General features: G+C 42.2%; 1 protein-coding gene across 1 annotated transcript in view; it reads right to left on the bottom strand.

Moving 5' to 3' along the window:
* Positions 1-6653, bottom strand: part of lamc3 (laminin, gamma 3) — a gene marked incomplete at its 5' end in the record, with an annotated part of 123900 nt that extends 117247 nt beyond the window's left edge. Inside the window, one exon of the mRNA XM_084572442.1 lies at positions 6263-6653. Coding sequence (XP_084428568.1) covers positions 6263-6653 — 391 coding nt within the window. The remainder of the gene's footprint in view (positions 1-6262) is intronic.
* Between the last annotated feature and the right edge of the window lie 11403 nt (positions 6654-18056).

The following is an 18056-nucleotide window of genomic DNA, read 5'->3' as shown; positions in this document are numbered from 1 at the left end:
TGTAGGAATCAGATCAGGAAATGGAGGTAGAAGGACGACTTTTTGTAAATTTGTATTCTTGTTAAATCGGCTTCAATCTCCGAAAAAGAAAAAAATGTATTTGAGAGCAGAATCTCATCCTGCGGTGGATCCAGCACAAATGAGGCGATGCGTCCACATTTCCATTTGAGTTAGTGTTGGGGGATTTACCAGATCTGACTAAGTTGCGTTATTATTGCTGCCGCATTGTGAATGTAAAGTAATTTTGAAGGTGCATAAGAATTAGAGGATGAGTCTACCAGGTACATTTTAAGAGGAAGTGAAAGGAAAGGATGCATTTTGCCGTTGTTTATATATTGCTCATTTCACAAGGCTGGAATTAACGGGTGATTGTTCTTCGCAGTGCTTCCTGTGTGGACAACCGCAGCCCCATTGATTAATGGTATAGCTGTTGTCCTTATTTGGTTTTGTAGGAACGCTCGCATCTTTTTCCCCCTAATCCAAAAACAAACAGAGATACGGCGCTTCTCCTTGATTGAGTGGTGTCATTTCCTCTCTTTGTTTACCGACTGTAGACAGTCCAAACAACAATCTTGGAGTCGTATCAGGGAGATTTAGAGAGTTATACTACCCGAGTATGAACACACATTCAGAAATCTGCCAAATGTTGTGCAACTTGAAAGGGGATTAACTGCGTAGACATAAACTGAAGTCATATTGAGACCAGAACGAGGAGTAACATGGAGGAACTGTCTTAACAGGCTTCTTGAGTGCACCCTTGGGTATTTTTTCTACATCATTAGATACTAAGTCTCAGCCGCTCTGCACATTCATAGAGGGATGCCATCCGCCGGTGTAGCTGCAATGACATCTGTTGCTTTTCCTCTGCCAAGTCAGAACTAGGCTTTTTTTTTTTTTTTCTCTCTTGTCTCTGCAGAAATCTCTAATGGTATTTTTCCTTTAGGAGCCGTAAGATCATTTAGCTTTCATTTGCTCCCCGCATGAGGTGAGCTCAGCCCTGCTGGGACTGAGGCAAAAAAAAAAAAAAAAAAAAAAGATGAAACAGTTGTTGTATATCCCCTGTGATGAAATGCACACTAATTGCATAGGATATTTGTATGCGTTTACGCTTAACGTCTAATGATTCGTGCATCATCCTCTTTCAGGAGTGCGTTCATGTATTCATTAGTTCGTGTGGGCGCAACAGTGAGCATTCATTAGTTTACATGGGGGGCGCAGCAGAGTGGGATTTTAATTATTGGAAGCAAAGTAGACAGGGAGCAAAAACAAAAATGTGACAAATATACATTTATTTATTTATACAATTTGGGCTTGGAAGCATCTCTTTGTTAGTGGAAATTCGGTGAGCTCTGAAAATTAGGTTTGAAAACTCAATAAAATAAAAGCTTTACAGAGCGGATGTAAGGCAGACGAAAACTGAAGCCCTTAATGCGTTGCACAGAGTCTACCATTAAATACTACGAATAGCATTTTGCAGAAGTACTCAGAACTGCACAAGTACGATGTCTGACCTGTTCTGAGTCATCTGTGTCAGCCTAACACAGCTGCCCCCTCGTCTGCGCAGACTAAACTCACAAGTGCCGCAGACTGCGCTAAACGGCAGAGAGGGTTTATAGTCTAATCATGCAACATTTCTAAGTTTAATAATGAACTCTTCTCTTAGGTCTCGTACAGTACGCGCGCCGATATTCTGATTGCCAACCGTGGCGGGCTTTTATCGTTGGTTTACATCCCACACAGGATGTTGCTTCCCTTCCAATGAGAACCAGCTGCAGACATCAATGTTTGAATGTGTGTGTGTGAGTTTCTCAACAAGTCTTTGTGGGAAAAACCTGACCCCAATTCCTTACCAGCAAACCACCCAGCACCCCCCCTCCCCAGAAACCCTCCACGCCTTCTTCCTCATTATGTTTTGTTTACTCCCCTTGAAGCAGACCCCCCTCCTTTTTTTTTTCTTCTTTCTACTCTTCTTCCACAGGCCCACTCTGACCTGGCTGCAATGTATGCATCCTACTGCTGTGTTTATCATCCCAGCGTTTGCCCGTATTCCCTTCAGAGAACCGTTTGTTTTGTTTGGAGAGCCGAAAGAAAACAGTAATGTAGAAGGCGCCCCCCCCTGCCGGCAACCCAGATGGATCACAGAGCTTTCATATGGACCAAAAGGATGCCACAGATACAACATTTAGGGACCGTCGGTTACATAAAAATGTGCGTTGGGAGAGTGTAATCCCCCTGCATCGAAGAATCCAGACAGAAACATGAAAGGCTTTAGAGTATGGAACACATTTGGTCAGTATCTCAGTAGGAGCAAAGGTCAATTTAGTCTAAGGGAGAGACAGACTCGTGGGTGTTGGGTTTGTCAGAAGAATAACAAACCCTTCAGACAACTCAGAACATACCTTTGCAGCAGCGCCACTGCCGGCTTTTCCCAGGGAAAGAGAATACAAACAACTAAGCCCCAAAACACAGCCAGACATCTGCTTGCCAATGGAAATCAATAGTCTCCGTTTGATGGAGGCGCTTCCTGCTTTCAGAGCACGTGACGCAACGCAGTCACGTGGTCGGAGCGCTGACATTTTCAGCCTCTGTCATCATTTTTGTCCATGTCTCGTGTTCCTTTGAAGCTCGGCTGTTTGACGGGAGGGCGCCCACTCTCCGGCGGGCGCAGGAGGCGGGAGGAGATCTGACATATAAAGACATTTTTGAACCGAAGTCGCCACACATAGGACGTAGCCACACAATATTCTAATGAGGCCGACTGGGGCCTTTTCTGTGTGGGGTTTGTATGTTCTGCGTGGGTTAGGTTAAAGGGGAACTACGTTTTTTACAAACTGGACCTTATTTCTGGCATACGATTGTTTACTCACCCATATAACTTTGGTATCATTTGGAGTCGCTCGGAAGATATTTAAAAAGCGGAGCGCCACGTATATCCATATAGTGGGAGTGACTGGGGCACCGAAACGCAGCCTCTAAATAACGCATTATCTGCCACGAAACTCGTTCATTTCACCAATATTTTGTTATGATACGCTAGTGCTATTCCCCGTTGAGTCCGGAGCCATGCGCACCCGCGAGACGGTCGGCTTGTGTACCTGTAATTTGCTACTGCTATTTTTTTGCAACATGGCTGAATATTTTTCCGATTCTGAGGTTGTGGATGACGTCTTTGTTTATGATGGACGTTATACCGTTTTGAGCATACGGATGAGGAGCTCATTGAAAGGAGGATGCGGAGGCGGAGAGAGGAACAGCTGGCCAAAGGACAAAAAACTGCGGCACGTCCGTGAATAGACAACATGTCATGTCATGAGCGCGGCGCTCAGAGATGACATCATCCAGGTCAGAGGTTAGTAGGTCAATCTACAGACCCTGGATGATGATAACAGGTAACTCTGGACTCAACGGGGAATAGCACTAGTGTATCATAACAAAATATTGGTGAAATGAACAAGTTTCGCAGCAGATAATGCGTTATGTAGAGGCTGTGTTTCGGTGCCCCAGTCACTCCCACTATATGGATATACGCGGCTCTAAATATCGTCCGAACGACTCCAAATGACACCAAAGTTATATGGGTGATTAAACGATCAAATTTTACGCCAGAAATAAGGTATTTGTTTCTACTTAGATTTCTCATCTTGACGACTAATGGCTAATTGACGACTTAAAGTTTACCTAAACTTCAGGCAGATTCATCTAAAATCTTGTTTGTTCAGAAATTTGACATTTATTTTATTCAGTGGTGGAGAAACGGCTTCTAAAATCCACCCATCCATTACGTGTACGGTGCCAATATTTTTGCTGACCTAATACCGCGGTTTAATGCTCTTTTGTAGAGCCTTGTTTCAAAGGCATCTCTATTTTATGTCAAGAGTTCTGTCTCGCTGTGTGCGAAATGCGAAAACTTCAGCAGCCTCTATATTTGCCAGTATTCATATTATATCAGCCTTCCTCCAAGACATGAGTTAAATTGACCACATAGATAGACAGAAGCTACAAAAAGTCAATACATTGGATTACCTATAAGTTAAATTTTTGAAAACTTATCTAATTGAGTTCAATATCAAAAACTTGTCATTAGAGAGCTAGTAGCAGACGAGGCCTCAAGAAACGTGCGGCTAGTTTAGACCCAGTTTTCCAACGTGAATAAATCCGTGTCTGCAGTTTTTAGCCGGTGCACTTTTTGACAACAGTGCCACGCGGTAATGACCCAGAGAAGAGGGAAGAATTGATTTAGCTTACTTTGATGGATTTCCCCCAGCATCTAGAAAGTGTCAATTCTCCTGCCGTTGTGAGTACGAGTTCCTCAATCACAAGAGGCACATTCATTTGAATACAGAAAATAGAAAACGTCCTTTCTGACTTTTCTCAATTTAGCATTAATATTGGATATTTGGACTGTGCAGATAGGAGTGTAAACCCAAGGAGATGACATGCATGGGAACGGAATAGGAATTTTTATGCCTTTGTATTAAAACTGAGAATGAATAAAATTTTTACAAGAGCAGTAATTAAAATTCGTTCAGTCATAAAGGGGAACCCAAAGCAATATTCTTCCAGGATGCCCCAAATTCCTGCGTGTACGCCCTTGTTGATAAGAGACCTCTGTTACAGAAACACAGAATAAACGGAAGGAGGGAAAGGTGTTTGCGTAGAGAGGTTTGTATTAATGCTTTGCAACAATTATCGCCGCAGTTTTACTCCGTTATAGTGACGATATAGCAGCCCATTACTTACTACAGTAGTTTTGCGCGGCACCGGAATTGGATGATGATTTTAACGTCTCAAGCTGGTCTCATAAAAGCTTTTTTTAAATGAGAAATGTCTTGAAATGCAAAGCACAACAAGTGAGTGGAGTGCATTTTCTCAGAGGAAAGGAGGCGTGAAGGAAGCAATCCTTAAAAGTCATTATATTACCTTTTAAATGATTTTAGTAACACAAATAATGCATCAGAGGAAGCGGTGCATGGATACATGTTAATTCTGAGTACAAATCAAGCTCAAGTTAAATTATCTGAGGTGATGGTTTCCTCAGTTTTCTAAGACTAAACGCTAACGGTAACTATTTATCTTATCAGTTCCTGCAAATCTATACCTTAACTTATCTAAACCATAGTTGAAATAGATGTTTTACTACCCCCTTCATTTTGCCATTTTTCTGGCCAACAAACCAAGTTCCAAAAGGTGCATTTTGCAGTGCACGTCTGAGGTATTTCTATCCAAAACTCCTGTGCAAACTTTCACAAAACGTGAACGGAAAACTAATATAATTTCAAGCGACAGTGGACTTGCTGAACCCTAATCCCTAGTCCCTAGCTATACAAAAATAATTTTAGCCGGGTGGGGCTCTGGGGGTTAATTAAATTTACCTGCAGATGCATTCGGTATTAAAAAGTGCATCTTTTGAATTCCAAACGAATCCTCGCTTGGTGCTCTGTTCCCTATCATGGCCTTATTCCTTTCAGTTCTGTCTTACATTTGAGGTGACATGAAATGAAACCTGTTTCCGATGTCGAAGTTGAAATGGGTCCATGACATAAAGGAACAATGGATTTGTCGCCAACGTCTTATCAATGTTTCTATGAAGGATGTGTGAGTTGACAATCATCTCCTTCAGTTCTGACTGCCCTGTGGCAACCAGATTTGGATGGGTTCATCACCAGTACTCCATGCTTTGGCATGTGGGCTGAACGAAAGACGACATGAGACAGAAGTGGGCAAATTCTCAGACATTCCCCTGCGACTTGGGCCTCAGAAATACTCACAAGTCTGAGCCGTGTTTGGATCAAAGTGTTTTTTGTTTTTTTTTCTCTCTCTGGAATCCAAATCATGTGTTCTGCACATCTGCTTTGTATTAAAGATTTCCCCTCCTATTGACTCACAGCGCGCAAAACAATGCATCAAGATAACTGGCTGCACAGGAAAGAAAAGCGAAGTGCTGATGACACTTAATTTCGGTCGGTGTGAGAAAACCACCAGCATCGCTGTGAGACTCTTAAGACCGGAACCCATCTGCAGTCAGTGGAGCGCTAAATCTACTGCTGATATTTAGATTGTCTTCCTGGAAATGCAGTGCACGTGAAAAGCTTTCAAGAACTTTAAATGACACATGCACTACATCATTTTAACCGGAACTGAACCCTGAGCACACAAATAGTTGACCTGGACCACAAACTGCTCTACAAGTTGAGGGAAGTCAGATCTAAGAATGCAGGGGTCAAAGGGTGATTTATGGGTGTGGATGACAAAGATGTCTTACCAAGGTGTAGGGTGAGGTTGACAGAATTGGGGTGCTGGATGCCGTAGTACATTGACTGACTCTGCCACCACGTTGGCTCCTCGTTCCTGTGGAAGTCGGTCAGGAGGCTGGCGTTGTGGCTCAGGTCCGGCTCCGATGCGTCACAGTAGTGGCACGAGCGCGTCGAGCCAGTCTGCATGCAGTAGTCCTCAGGTGGGGAGCCGCACACGTTCGATGCCACCACGGTGCGATTGAAGGCCACGTTCTCAAACTTGGGCATGCACCGGCTCGGCCCGCCCCCCTCGTCATAGCAGGAGTCCATCGCCGCCCGGACGAGGAGGTGGTGGTGGTGCAGGTGAAGAGAGAGCACGAGGGCCAGGAGAAGAGAGCTCACAGCAGAAGGTGTATCCATGTCTGCAAAACTTTCACACTTAACTTTGATGAGAGGGCTGAAGACTTTGGAGATAAAAAAATGTCCAACAGCAGAAAGTAAGTCCGGTCTGAAAGCTTCTTTGTCTACACCCTGTCTGCTGTGCCTCTGCTAGATCTCCAACATATGTTCTCCCTCTGTGGGGAGGACTGAAGTTTACACAGAAACTCCTCACTTCAGGAGGACTAGAGGAGGGACAGGGGTGGGGGCAAGAGGATCAAAAGAGGCCTTAAAACGTTTCCCCCTGCTGGCCAGCATTAACACTGCACTGGCAAACAAGAAAATAATAATAAAAAAAAAGAAAGAAATCTTACACGAAAACTCTTGCTATAACATAGCCCTTTAAATATTTCAGCAGTGGTGTTGGTACACCTCTGGGCATTGGTGGTAGCAAACACCATGGCGCCTACCTGCATTCACCGCTTACCACAATATCGTCGATACGGTGAAAAATGTACCTGGCAGTCGGCCCCACAGCGGGACATTCTGGTAAAATGCTGACTGCAGAGATTCATAGTGGAAGACAAGAGGTGCTAAAAATGTCTGGAATATTTCATCAGGTCACATCACCATAAAGGGATGCCACTCAGGGGAGTACTGTGACCTAAAGGGACTATTTATTTAGAAGGAACAGAGGAGCGAAAGAGCGACTTTGCTTTTTTCCAGCGTGATCCATTCAAGGCCCCGCCGTCATTAAAGTGGTTTGCATGTCCCTGTAATTCATACGGACTGCTCGGGGTCTCCTGTAACCGGTCCATCAATGTTCCTCTTACAGACACACCAGAAAATGTCAGAATATTGACATTTTCTGGTGTGAACACTTTAAAATTTATATATATATATATATATATATATTGCGGATAATTATTAATTAAAGACATCTATGTCAGGGCTTGGAGGCAGGATTAGCAAATTGGAGTTTTTTTCTTTAAACCTCTAGAGAAGGCTGAAGAGAGTAAAAAGAAAAGAAAAGTACAAAGAAAGAAAGAGCATGTGAGGTGAGCTAGTGCCCTTGGAAGATATAACTTTTCCAGCAATTTTTTTTTTTTAAGCTACCGAGAGAGATTCTTAGAAAAGAGAAGAGTTGATATTGACATTCAGTGCCTCTCAGTAATGGTAGGGCTCGCGCATTAGCAGATCACAGTGAACAACAGGGCTCATAAAAACTGGTAATGAGGAAAATCTGGTAGTAATCATGGCAGCAGCTACTTTGGAGGTGACTTAGCAGTAAGCCCATAATGTTAGAAGGGGAAAAAAAAAGCATTTAGCGGAGAGGATTTCAAGGCTGTCTTCAGTTGATAGAGGATTAGAAATGCTGCTGCATACTGGACCATCTGCAGAAGTTTTACTGTGCACACTCAGCCTGCAAACAGACCTGCAATATCTTGAAAGAAGGGTGTTACAGGAGGTGACATGTGCAGGGAGTAAAACTTCATACAGATGGGACCAAGTTAGTGGGTCATCATTCACTACGTCTGGATTTTCTGCGGATTTTGTCGGCGAGCCAAATACAATGATCTAAATATAGGGTAAAGTCTCTTGTGCCGCGTGATGCACTTCAGTGCAAGAGTGGAAACCTTTACACATACCTCACATTGCCTGTATCTGGAGCAAAAAAGTTGCACTTAAAGAAAAAAAACACTGTAAAGACAACAACCAACAGCCGGCTAGCACATACGGTCTTCCTACGGATATAACTCGTCGTTTACTCACCCATATAACTTTTGTGTAATTTGTATTCCTTCAGGAGATATTTAGATCAGTGTATATCCATATAGTGGAAGTGACTGGGGCACCGGAACGCAGCCTCTAAATAACGCATTATCTGCCGCGAAACTCGTTCATTTCACCAATATTTTGTTATCATACACTAGTGCTATTCCCCGTTGAGTCCGGAGTTAGTGGTTATCATCATCAACAAAATACTGGTGAAATTAACGAGTTTCGCGGCAGATAATGCGTTATTTAGAGGCTGGGTTTAGGTGCCCCAGTCACTCCCACTATATGGATATACACAGATCTAAATATCTCCCGAAGGACTACAAAAAATTATACAAAAGTTACATGGGTGAGTAAACTATTGTATTTTATGCCAGAAATAAGGTCCAGGTTGCAAAAACTAGTAGTTCTCCTATAAATGCTCCGAAGTGTGCAGAGTTTGCTCCATAAGTCTGCACGAGGCGTCGGCTACAGTGTCAAGGTGGAATGATGATCAATGTGTAATGACGTGTGCTCTAATGCTCTTTCTGGCAACGGCACTGCGAACGCTGATTTTGCATTCAAAGGCGCAGTAACCAAGGACGCCACTTAAAGTGATGCAAATTACGTCTCAAATCGCGCTGAGCGTCGACATGGGAGGTTCCGACGAAGGAGATGGAGACACAGGCAAAACAAAGTCGTCATTCGACAGCACGGAACACAGAGAGACAGCTAGTGTGTACAGACTGCATTTAGATGCCGTACACTTATGATACCAGCGGGGATTTACTGCGAGGTCCTCCCCATATTTTCCACCGTGATTGCTTTGATTTATTGGGGCTCTGTCAGTACCCAGGCAGGGACATTGTAAAAGGGACCGCATCAATTTGCAGTGAAATCCTCAGCAGGATTTGGACGAGAGCGGGCCTGGTTTTCAAATCCGTCTGGATGTATGTGGATCAGCCATTATGATGAAGAATCTAATGCCTCTGCAAACTGACTTTTACCCGTCGAGTACATTCATTATTGCGCCACCTACCACGCGCATTATGCGAGAACACACATGCTGCATGGGATAACAGCACGTTTAAACAATATGCAAATAGAGTATTGTGTACACCCTGCAAGGAAAAGAGATGTGGAGAAATGTGATTATACAGAAGGAAGGGAAGTTTCTCTTGAGGGCAGATGAGTTTGCCCGTTGACGTCTGTCGAATCAGGATGATGCTGCGAATTCATCAGTAGAGAACGATGTTCTTGACTTTACCCATGACACATTTAACACGCCGGGGAATCAAAGTCTCACAAAAAAACTCACTCAACAGAGGGAGGCTTATTCTTTAAAACTGCGGCCAGTGTTTGAGCTGGATGAATGAACTCAGCGTGCGGTGTCCTGGGACTTGAGTGAAGTTAAAAAAAAAAAAAAAAAAAGCTCCCATGGGTACCCTATTGCTCGAGACCACCTACCGTTGTGTAACCATTCACACAAGTCATCCAGACGCTTTGCTTTTCTGTGACACAGGCAAAGGAGAAAATAGACCCCAAACTCCGAGCATGAAGAGCTTGTCAAAAAAAAATCACTCCCACGACTTCAATCAAACTGGTTCTATTTGAATGTTACGTGTCAAACTCAAGCGGTGGGGCATAAACGCCGACATGTACATTGCGTGCGCATATTGTTTTACTTTCTCTGAATCGGTGTGACAGCTGCATCACCGGGGAGTTAAGGGTTTTGCTTTGGAAAACACTCTCTTGTCACTTCCTTTTTCAGTACCAAAAAATATAGAGTGTCAGGATGTGAACTGATACATCTCTGTTTAGGCCATTTAAGGGAACAAGTTTTTTTTTTTTATATTTGCAGGCATCAGGCTGCTTTGGCTCAGATCTGGCTACGATTTGCCAGCACCTTTTGAATCCCTGCCCAGGACATGATATGGTTGTCCTACCCTTTTTACAGTTAAAACGGAATATGGATTAATAATTTCAAATGGTGTTTGTTATCAATAAGATTCAAACCACAGACATATCCCCTCTATGTTCTCTTTGCCTGCTTTAAACCCTTCTAATATCTACCAGAGCACTTTCTGTCCTATTTTCCTTTCTTTCTGCACATGTCACTCTCCCCAAGTTCCGTGCAACACCTAAAACTCCACTTTCCCCTCCCACATTCTGCACTCCCATCCCTCCCCCGTGCATCTTACCTCGTTCTCATCTCCCATCTCTCAACGCCACAGATCCTTTAGCCCCTACCTGCCACCTACCCCTTTCATGCCGCAGATTGGTGCAGCTGGCTGTCACGATGTGAGGCTCGTCGCGCCGACACTAGCAGGCATGGCCTCCTTTTTATGATGACACAATGTCGTAGCGATGAGTTACGCTTTCAAACAGTGATTTGATGTCACAGCTGTCAGCACTTCACTTAGCAATGCAGGAGGCGGCAGCCACATCCCCGCGGGGAATACGTTATCTGACAAACTAATGAGCGCCGCACAACCGCCACGTCGTCCCAAAAAAAAAAATTCCCCTGCAACGCGCACCTTTATGAAAGGCCTTTCTATCCTGTCAAGAGTGTATTGCGTGCATTCTGTTTGTACAGCGAGATGTTTTGGTCGCATTATCGCGACGCACAAACCTAAAGTGTTCACATGCCATGGTTAGCTAAATACGGGGATGAATGCCTTTTAAACCCTTGGCCTCTCGAGAAAGACATGCCCAAAATAAATTGAGTTCAGTTCATAAGAGAAGATAATCCTTTAATTTATCCCACAGTGGGTCGTCATGAGGGTAACAGTTCTAAGGTGACTATAAATGTCTAAGAATCAATATAAATGTGACTGTTCCAGGGCAAATGAGGATGGGACGCAGCATACATTAAAGATTTAATTTCTACTCAACAAAACATCCAACATCTCATCACTACCTGTACCACAACTGATAAAGTAAAGCATAGACATACGGGTGAGGTTTTAGTAGAGACATGTTACATAACCCATTTTAATAGTACCAACCAAAAATGAGCCCATCTAAAATAAAACTGAAAACAAAGGCAAAAACACAGTTAAAAATGATTTTTAGTGTAGTATGTACACCGATCAGGCATAACATTATGACCACCTTCCTAATATTGTGCCTCCGAAACAGTTGTGACTCATCAGAGAATGGACATGGGCCTTCTGAGGGTGTCCTGTGGTGTCTGGTAACAGAATGCTATTAGGTGGGGGCCTTTGAGGGGAGGGGCCTCTGTGGATCATCCCACAGATACTTGATCAGTTTGGGATCTAGTGAATTTGGAGCCCAGGTCAACACCTTGTGCTGTTCTTCATGTTTTCTTTGAGTTGTTCCTAAAGCATTTTTGTGTGTGTGCCTGCTGCCATCAAGGAGTGTCATTGCTATAGGGTGGGGGTGCCTGGTCTGGTCTGGTCTAGGTGGGTGCTACATGTACTACAAGTAACATCCACATCAATGAATGCCAGGTCCAAAAGTTTCCCAGCAGAACATTGAATTGTCACAAGACGGTCAATGTTATTTACTTCTCCTGCCAGTGGTTTTAATGTTGTGGCTGATCAGTGTAGTATAGTCTGTACATCCACATAAATGTCTGGGAATGAAAATCAAGTGCTCTGCACTCTGGTATGCACTAGTGGCTGAGATGTCAGTCACACACTCGTGGAAACGCTGTATCTCAAGAGCCCACTGGTCAACTTGAATGAGTGACACGTCTGCTAGTTCAGTGACTTTTGAGTTAAAACTTATACCACTGTAATCTGCAGAGTCTCAGCTTTCATATGACATATCATGTGTGTTTTTCAAATGCACTGGCATGATTGATGGTAGCAGTTTAATGGGCTTTAGCACGCCATCATTTTTTCCCTACATATTTTTCTAGGTGCTTTTTGTTGGACGTGTGTGAAAGGTTCTTCCAGTGAAGTGCATATGCAGGTTGCGGCTTAGTTAGCATGCAGTTAAATGTTGTTTATGGTCTCAGTAACAGTGTGGCAATGAACTATGTGGTCGCATTGCACAGTGCACTGATTATCCAATCTTTGATGTACTACACTTATAACCAGTAGGTGATGACTGTGTCTGTAAGACTGATAACAGTGTGCTGAGTATGAGAATAGTGTCAAGAGTCACTGGCTTTTACAAAATGACCTTATGTTTAAGCCATTTCTGCAACATTTCAGCTCGCCAAATGGAGAATCACATCATTAGCAGAATGAACCGTGTGTCAAACAATCCCCAAAACAACCCGGGAACATGTAGGTGTCACAGAAGCAGTGGCAATTTAATGACTAAAGCTACACCTTAAGGATAATTGGACACCAATTATGAGAGTGATATATATATATTTTTTTTTTTTGCATGAAAAATTATGGATGTGTGTTGTAGAGGGAATAATAAAAAAAAATGTTGGCAGTTTCAGTTATCTGTCATGTTCACCCTGAGCCAAATTATCAAAAATATGCATTTAATACATAAAAATCAGACATTATTTTTTTTTTTTTTTTGCGTGTGTGTGGGTGCTCCAGTTAGTGAAACACAGGAAGGCTTTCAAGCTGTCACAAAGACCAAGCTTCTGCTTTTTCACAATATGATAGGAACGAGAAAAAGGAATAGCTTCAAGCCAAGTGAACACATGTGTGGGCAATGCTAAGGAATGCTAAAAATGGACCGCGTTGCTATTTAAATAAATGCAATCTGCGTTTGTCTGGTCTGGTTAGACAAAACTAGATGCTGCAGTAATGGCATATGTCCTGTTTTTCACATGAAAAGTCAAATAGTTGGACAACAAATGGAAAAAAAAGAGGCTGTGGAGACAAGTTCAAACACTAGCTAAACATAAATTGAGGTGGGTGTGAGTGTCAAATTGTCAGATTTGGGAAAGTAACAGAAATTGTCAAATGCAGCCCTGAAAGTTTTGATATTGGAAACGTATGTGGGTGGATGGGTTTCTACGGGCGTTCGACCGTCTGACAAGAACATCTGATGAGGCTGAATTTGATATGTGAAACTAGCAAAAATATAAATTCTAAAATTAAATCCTGTTTAGCTTTAACTTGCCCCAAGTTTGTAGTATTGTGCATGTTGTCTCACAGTGGTCCATTATTTATCTTGTTGTTGTCACTTTTTCTTTTCTTAACATTAATATAGAGATGTCTTCTCTTGGTGGGCAGATGGGGAACAGAAAGGCCTGACATGACACTTCAGTTCAACAACCTCAAATTGAGAAACTTGGCTTGCAGTCAGGGGCATAAGATAATATAAAACTACAAAACAAAAGTTCAGCAGTCTCCTGTACACATGGTATGATATACACCAAACAATACAACAAGAACACTGTATACTAGAAGTACAAATCAAGTCGGATTATTGCACTCAAAATGTGGCCTTCACACTCAAAGTAAAGTGGTATTTCGTATGCTCTAAAATAGACCTGGTCTTGCGGAGCACCGGCTGGTCAATGACAAATAGCAGTTAGCATCATTGCAAAAGTACAGGAGATAAGAGTGGTTAGCGATGCATGCTAGCGTATAAATACCTCTAAATGTGTTTAATGAGCTCTAAAAAGCTGATGATGGCCGTCAGTGGAGTCTGAACACCTTACTAACCGTCTTCACAATAAAGCTCAGGTGATTTTTGTCTGATGTTTAGCTTATTAGCAATTGGCATCATTGAAAAAGCTCAGGAGATAAGAGAGGTTAGTGATACATGCTAAAGTCGTAGCACAATATACAAAATATGACCATGACCATTAACCACTGGATGAAAATAAGCCATAATTATCTTCCACTGCAAGTACACAGGTACTATATGTTTTGTAATTCTTTAATATTTTTCCCTGCTCTTATTAAAATGTTGCTAATACACAGCTAAATGTATTTAAAAAAAGCTGATGATGGCCGTCAGCGGGGTTTGAACACCTTACCGGCCATTTTCACAATAAAGTTCAGGTGATTTGTGTCTGATGTTTAGCTTATTAGCAATTAGCAATCTTTAGTACAAAAAGTACCGGAGATAAGAGATGTTAGCAATGCATGCTAGCCAGGGTTGTCGCATAATGTACAAAATACGACCATAACCATTAACCACTGGATGAAAATAGCCATAACTATGTTCCACTTTAAGTGCATGGGTACTGCATATTTTGTATTTCTTTAATATTTTTGCCTGTTCTTATTAAAATATTGCTACTACACAGCTAAATGTATTTAATGATCTCTAAAAAGCTCCAAACCTCTACTTCTCTCCACTGCTCCATTAGCAGTGAAACAGTGGACAGAATTTTAATGCTCCTTACAACTCATCTGGACTCATACTTAACTTTTGACTCGCACAGTTTTGTACCTTGGAATATTTTTCCTTTTAATAAGCAGAACCTCTTTTCAACACCGCTTCTGACGGCCCTCATATCTAACAGATGTATCTGCGTGTCCCGTAGCGGTTGTAATGTTTGTTTGCTTCAAAGTCCGATATGAAATGAATTTGCCATTACAGCACTGGCAGCACTGCACAGAATTAAGAGATCGATTTGGAAACTGTCTCCTTACCACCAGAGATTCAGGAGATCTGCAAGCATGGTAATGTGACACTCCTCCAACTGACGGGAAAAGTCCTTTTAATGATTTAGGGGACCCAGAATTGGACCGAGTCCCTGGAACAACACGGGGATTGCAGATATTTATTATGAGTGAGCAGTTGTTTAGCAGTTGTTTAGCCGTTGTTTAGCCGTTTCATCTCTGCTCTTGTGTCCGTCAGAGATTCCTCCTATCACTGTAACGTCACAGTTGTAAAATTTTCCGAATGGACGGTAAGGAAGACTTAATTTTCTTATCTCTCAGTCCGCCCACCTTCTCGAAACCAACAGTTTTTTCCTATCCATAACGTCCGCGTGTTTTAGTAATTAGTTGACTGTTGATTAAAAAGGGGCTTTAGAGAGGAAGAAGAGATCCAGCAATTACCAAGCATATTAATCCCCTTCGATGGCTTCATTAGAATGCTCCACGCACGCTTGCTCCGGGTTTTACATTTAAATTTGACTCTGAAATATTTTACACCGCAATTTGCACTTTTAATTTGCTCCTCCCATAATTGGACATAGCTGCTTTGTGCTTGAGTTGGTTTGTGAGTGGAACCAATGTTCCTCCCTCCCATTTGTGTGACTGACTTAAGGGCTCTAAAGGTTTGGAAACGAAGAAGAGGCATTTCTCATATCCTCTATACTACTGTCCTATAGCCTGCCATGGAGGGGATAAATGGGAGAGTTAAAAGTTAAGAGGTACTTTTGCTATTGCTATTACTCTGCCTGACTTTTCTTCATTAAACATCTTTATTATGTCTACTTCCTGGACATGAAGTCTGTTCTCAGTGGAGAACTCAAAGGAAGTTTCCTCATCCCACTTGATGGAACGACTGACATGCGAACAAGTTGTGATATCACAAAAGAATCCCTGTAGTTTTTGGTAATCGTTAACATCAATCATATATGTAACCTCTTCCATATAAGTTAACATTACAGTTTCAGAGTTTTGAAACTGATGTCTGTGGCGATGTTCCCGCACTACTAACACACGTGTAGCGATGCACTTTACGTCAACCAGCAATGATTGTTTTCCCGAGCTGAGTGGACCAACCATAGATATCCTCCAGCAACTAAGAGAGTGGCAGAGAACTAAGAGTTACAAATGTAACCAAGTTTTCTTGCTGCCAGGAAGAATAAAATGCAATCTAGGACTCGTCTAAGCACAGTTTCTGATGGTCAACAAAAGAAACTGTGTTCAGAGGACGTATTAAAGTCTTCGATATTTTAGACTGACAAAGGACAAATACTACTAGGTCGGAAAGTACCAGTTTGTTCAGAACTAGTTTCAAAAATACTTATTTAGGTAGAGCAAATAGCTGAACAGCCTCCTCCAAATATTTTATAAAAATCAACCTGTCCTACCCTGGCCTTTGTCTGCTCTCCCCAGTAAGTACATACCAATGGAGATTTATATCAGTGAGCAAGCAATCAGTGAGAGAATAGGTAAATTTTAATTTGGTAAATGTCTCCAAGTTACTTGTCACGACCCGGCTGAAAGTCAGGGGACCACGCATGAATCTTTTAAATAAAATAAGGTTAACTGTATTGACTTAAGTCAGATATGCAGTCAGTAAATCAGTCATGTTTGTAGTGTGAATGCAAGAATAGAAGAGCACAAGATAACCCAAAATTCAACCAAAGCTTAACTCAACCAAGCCAAGCCAAAGTAGAAAGAGAGAGAGAGAGACTTCTCAGACCCCTACAGATACAGGTTAGCAATCACATCAATCCAGGTGTCAGCCACCACTACATATGAACAACTCCCCAAACACCAACAAATGAGAAAGTAGGTCTTGAGGCCTGGAAGCCATCACATACTCGTAAACCACAAAACCAACAATGCAATTCTCTCGACAACTTTCTTTAGGTTCAAGCTAGGTTAGCTTAGCTCTTTTGCTGAGGACAGTCCTGTTGTCACACTGTATTCTACAATCAGAATCGGGTCATATTGTTTGTGCCATTACTCTTATTGCCAGAAAGGGAAGACAAAAGTTCTGCACCTCTAGCTTAAGATCAAACATCCAAGTGAAGGAACAAAAAGCCCAGTTTAGAAACGAAGGAGGTCAGTGTAAAATAGAAAAGAATATAATGCACTATGCATTATTGAAGCTGCAGTACAATACAATACACAGAAGTGTCTTTATATATTAAGTTCCCAGATGCCAGTTATTTTCCACTGGTGGATGATCATACAAAAAACATATTTAGTATTTTAGCCTTTCTGGAGAGAAGGCACACCCAGAAGAAGGCATGGATCATCAACCTAAAAGACAGTCTTTAGAGTATTGAGCTAGCTTCTGCTAGATTATTTAATAATAGTGCAGGGAATTAGGTTAGGGCAAGTGGGATGACAGGGCAGTTGCTATCAAAGCTGTGGATACAAATGAACAACAAATGAAGTATACATCAGAGTCGTAAGTATTGTAAGAGCTGCAGAGGGGTAAAAGAATGTAGTATAACGTCTATTCTTCATTTATATTTATACAAGCTACAGTTGCATTTCAAGTAATCATTCCACAATGCATCCTAGAATGCATCCCCTGTCAAATCCGGCCCCAACATTGAGATAACTAGTAAGAGGTTGCTGCTGATATTGCTTTGTGATGCATGGACTAATAGAGGGGTGAATAGTGGAACTTTCCACCCAGTTGGCATTGATCCATATTATTTAAGCTTTTTCAGGAATCTAAACACGATATGTACCAGAGTGACAGAGCAGAAACACATGAAAGTGATTATTGTCCTGCCCTGCACCGATAACTAATGGGCTGTGTCGAGGGTGACAGATAAACATGATTCATCCATGCTTAAAAGCCAGACTCCGGGCTGTTTTGAAGTGTTCGATAAATCACGCGTTGCACGTGGTAATGCTGGTGATGTGTGGGCCGAACTCCGTGCGGTTTTCTTCTATTCGTGTTCGTGATTCATACAATAATTTACATTATTTGGGCTTATTGTTCTTCCTTCTACCGCATGCATTATTTACACACACTCATGTGCACGCCGTGCAGGTGGGCAGAGCACGTCATTAATTCAATGCCTACTGCCTTAGATGAATGTAAAATGGGAATTTGGGTGCTTATATTCAATCTGTGCAAATTTGACCT

Source organism: Chelon labrosus (assembly GCF_963514085.1).
Source record: "Chelon labrosus genome assembly, chromosome: 22".
In the NCBI taxonomy this organism is placed as follows: Eukaryota; Metazoa; Chordata; class Actinopteri; order Mugiliformes; family Mugilidae; genus Chelon; species Chelon labrosus.
Note: the sequence above shows the minus strand (reverse complement) of the source record. Positions and strands in the feature narration are given on the sequence as shown.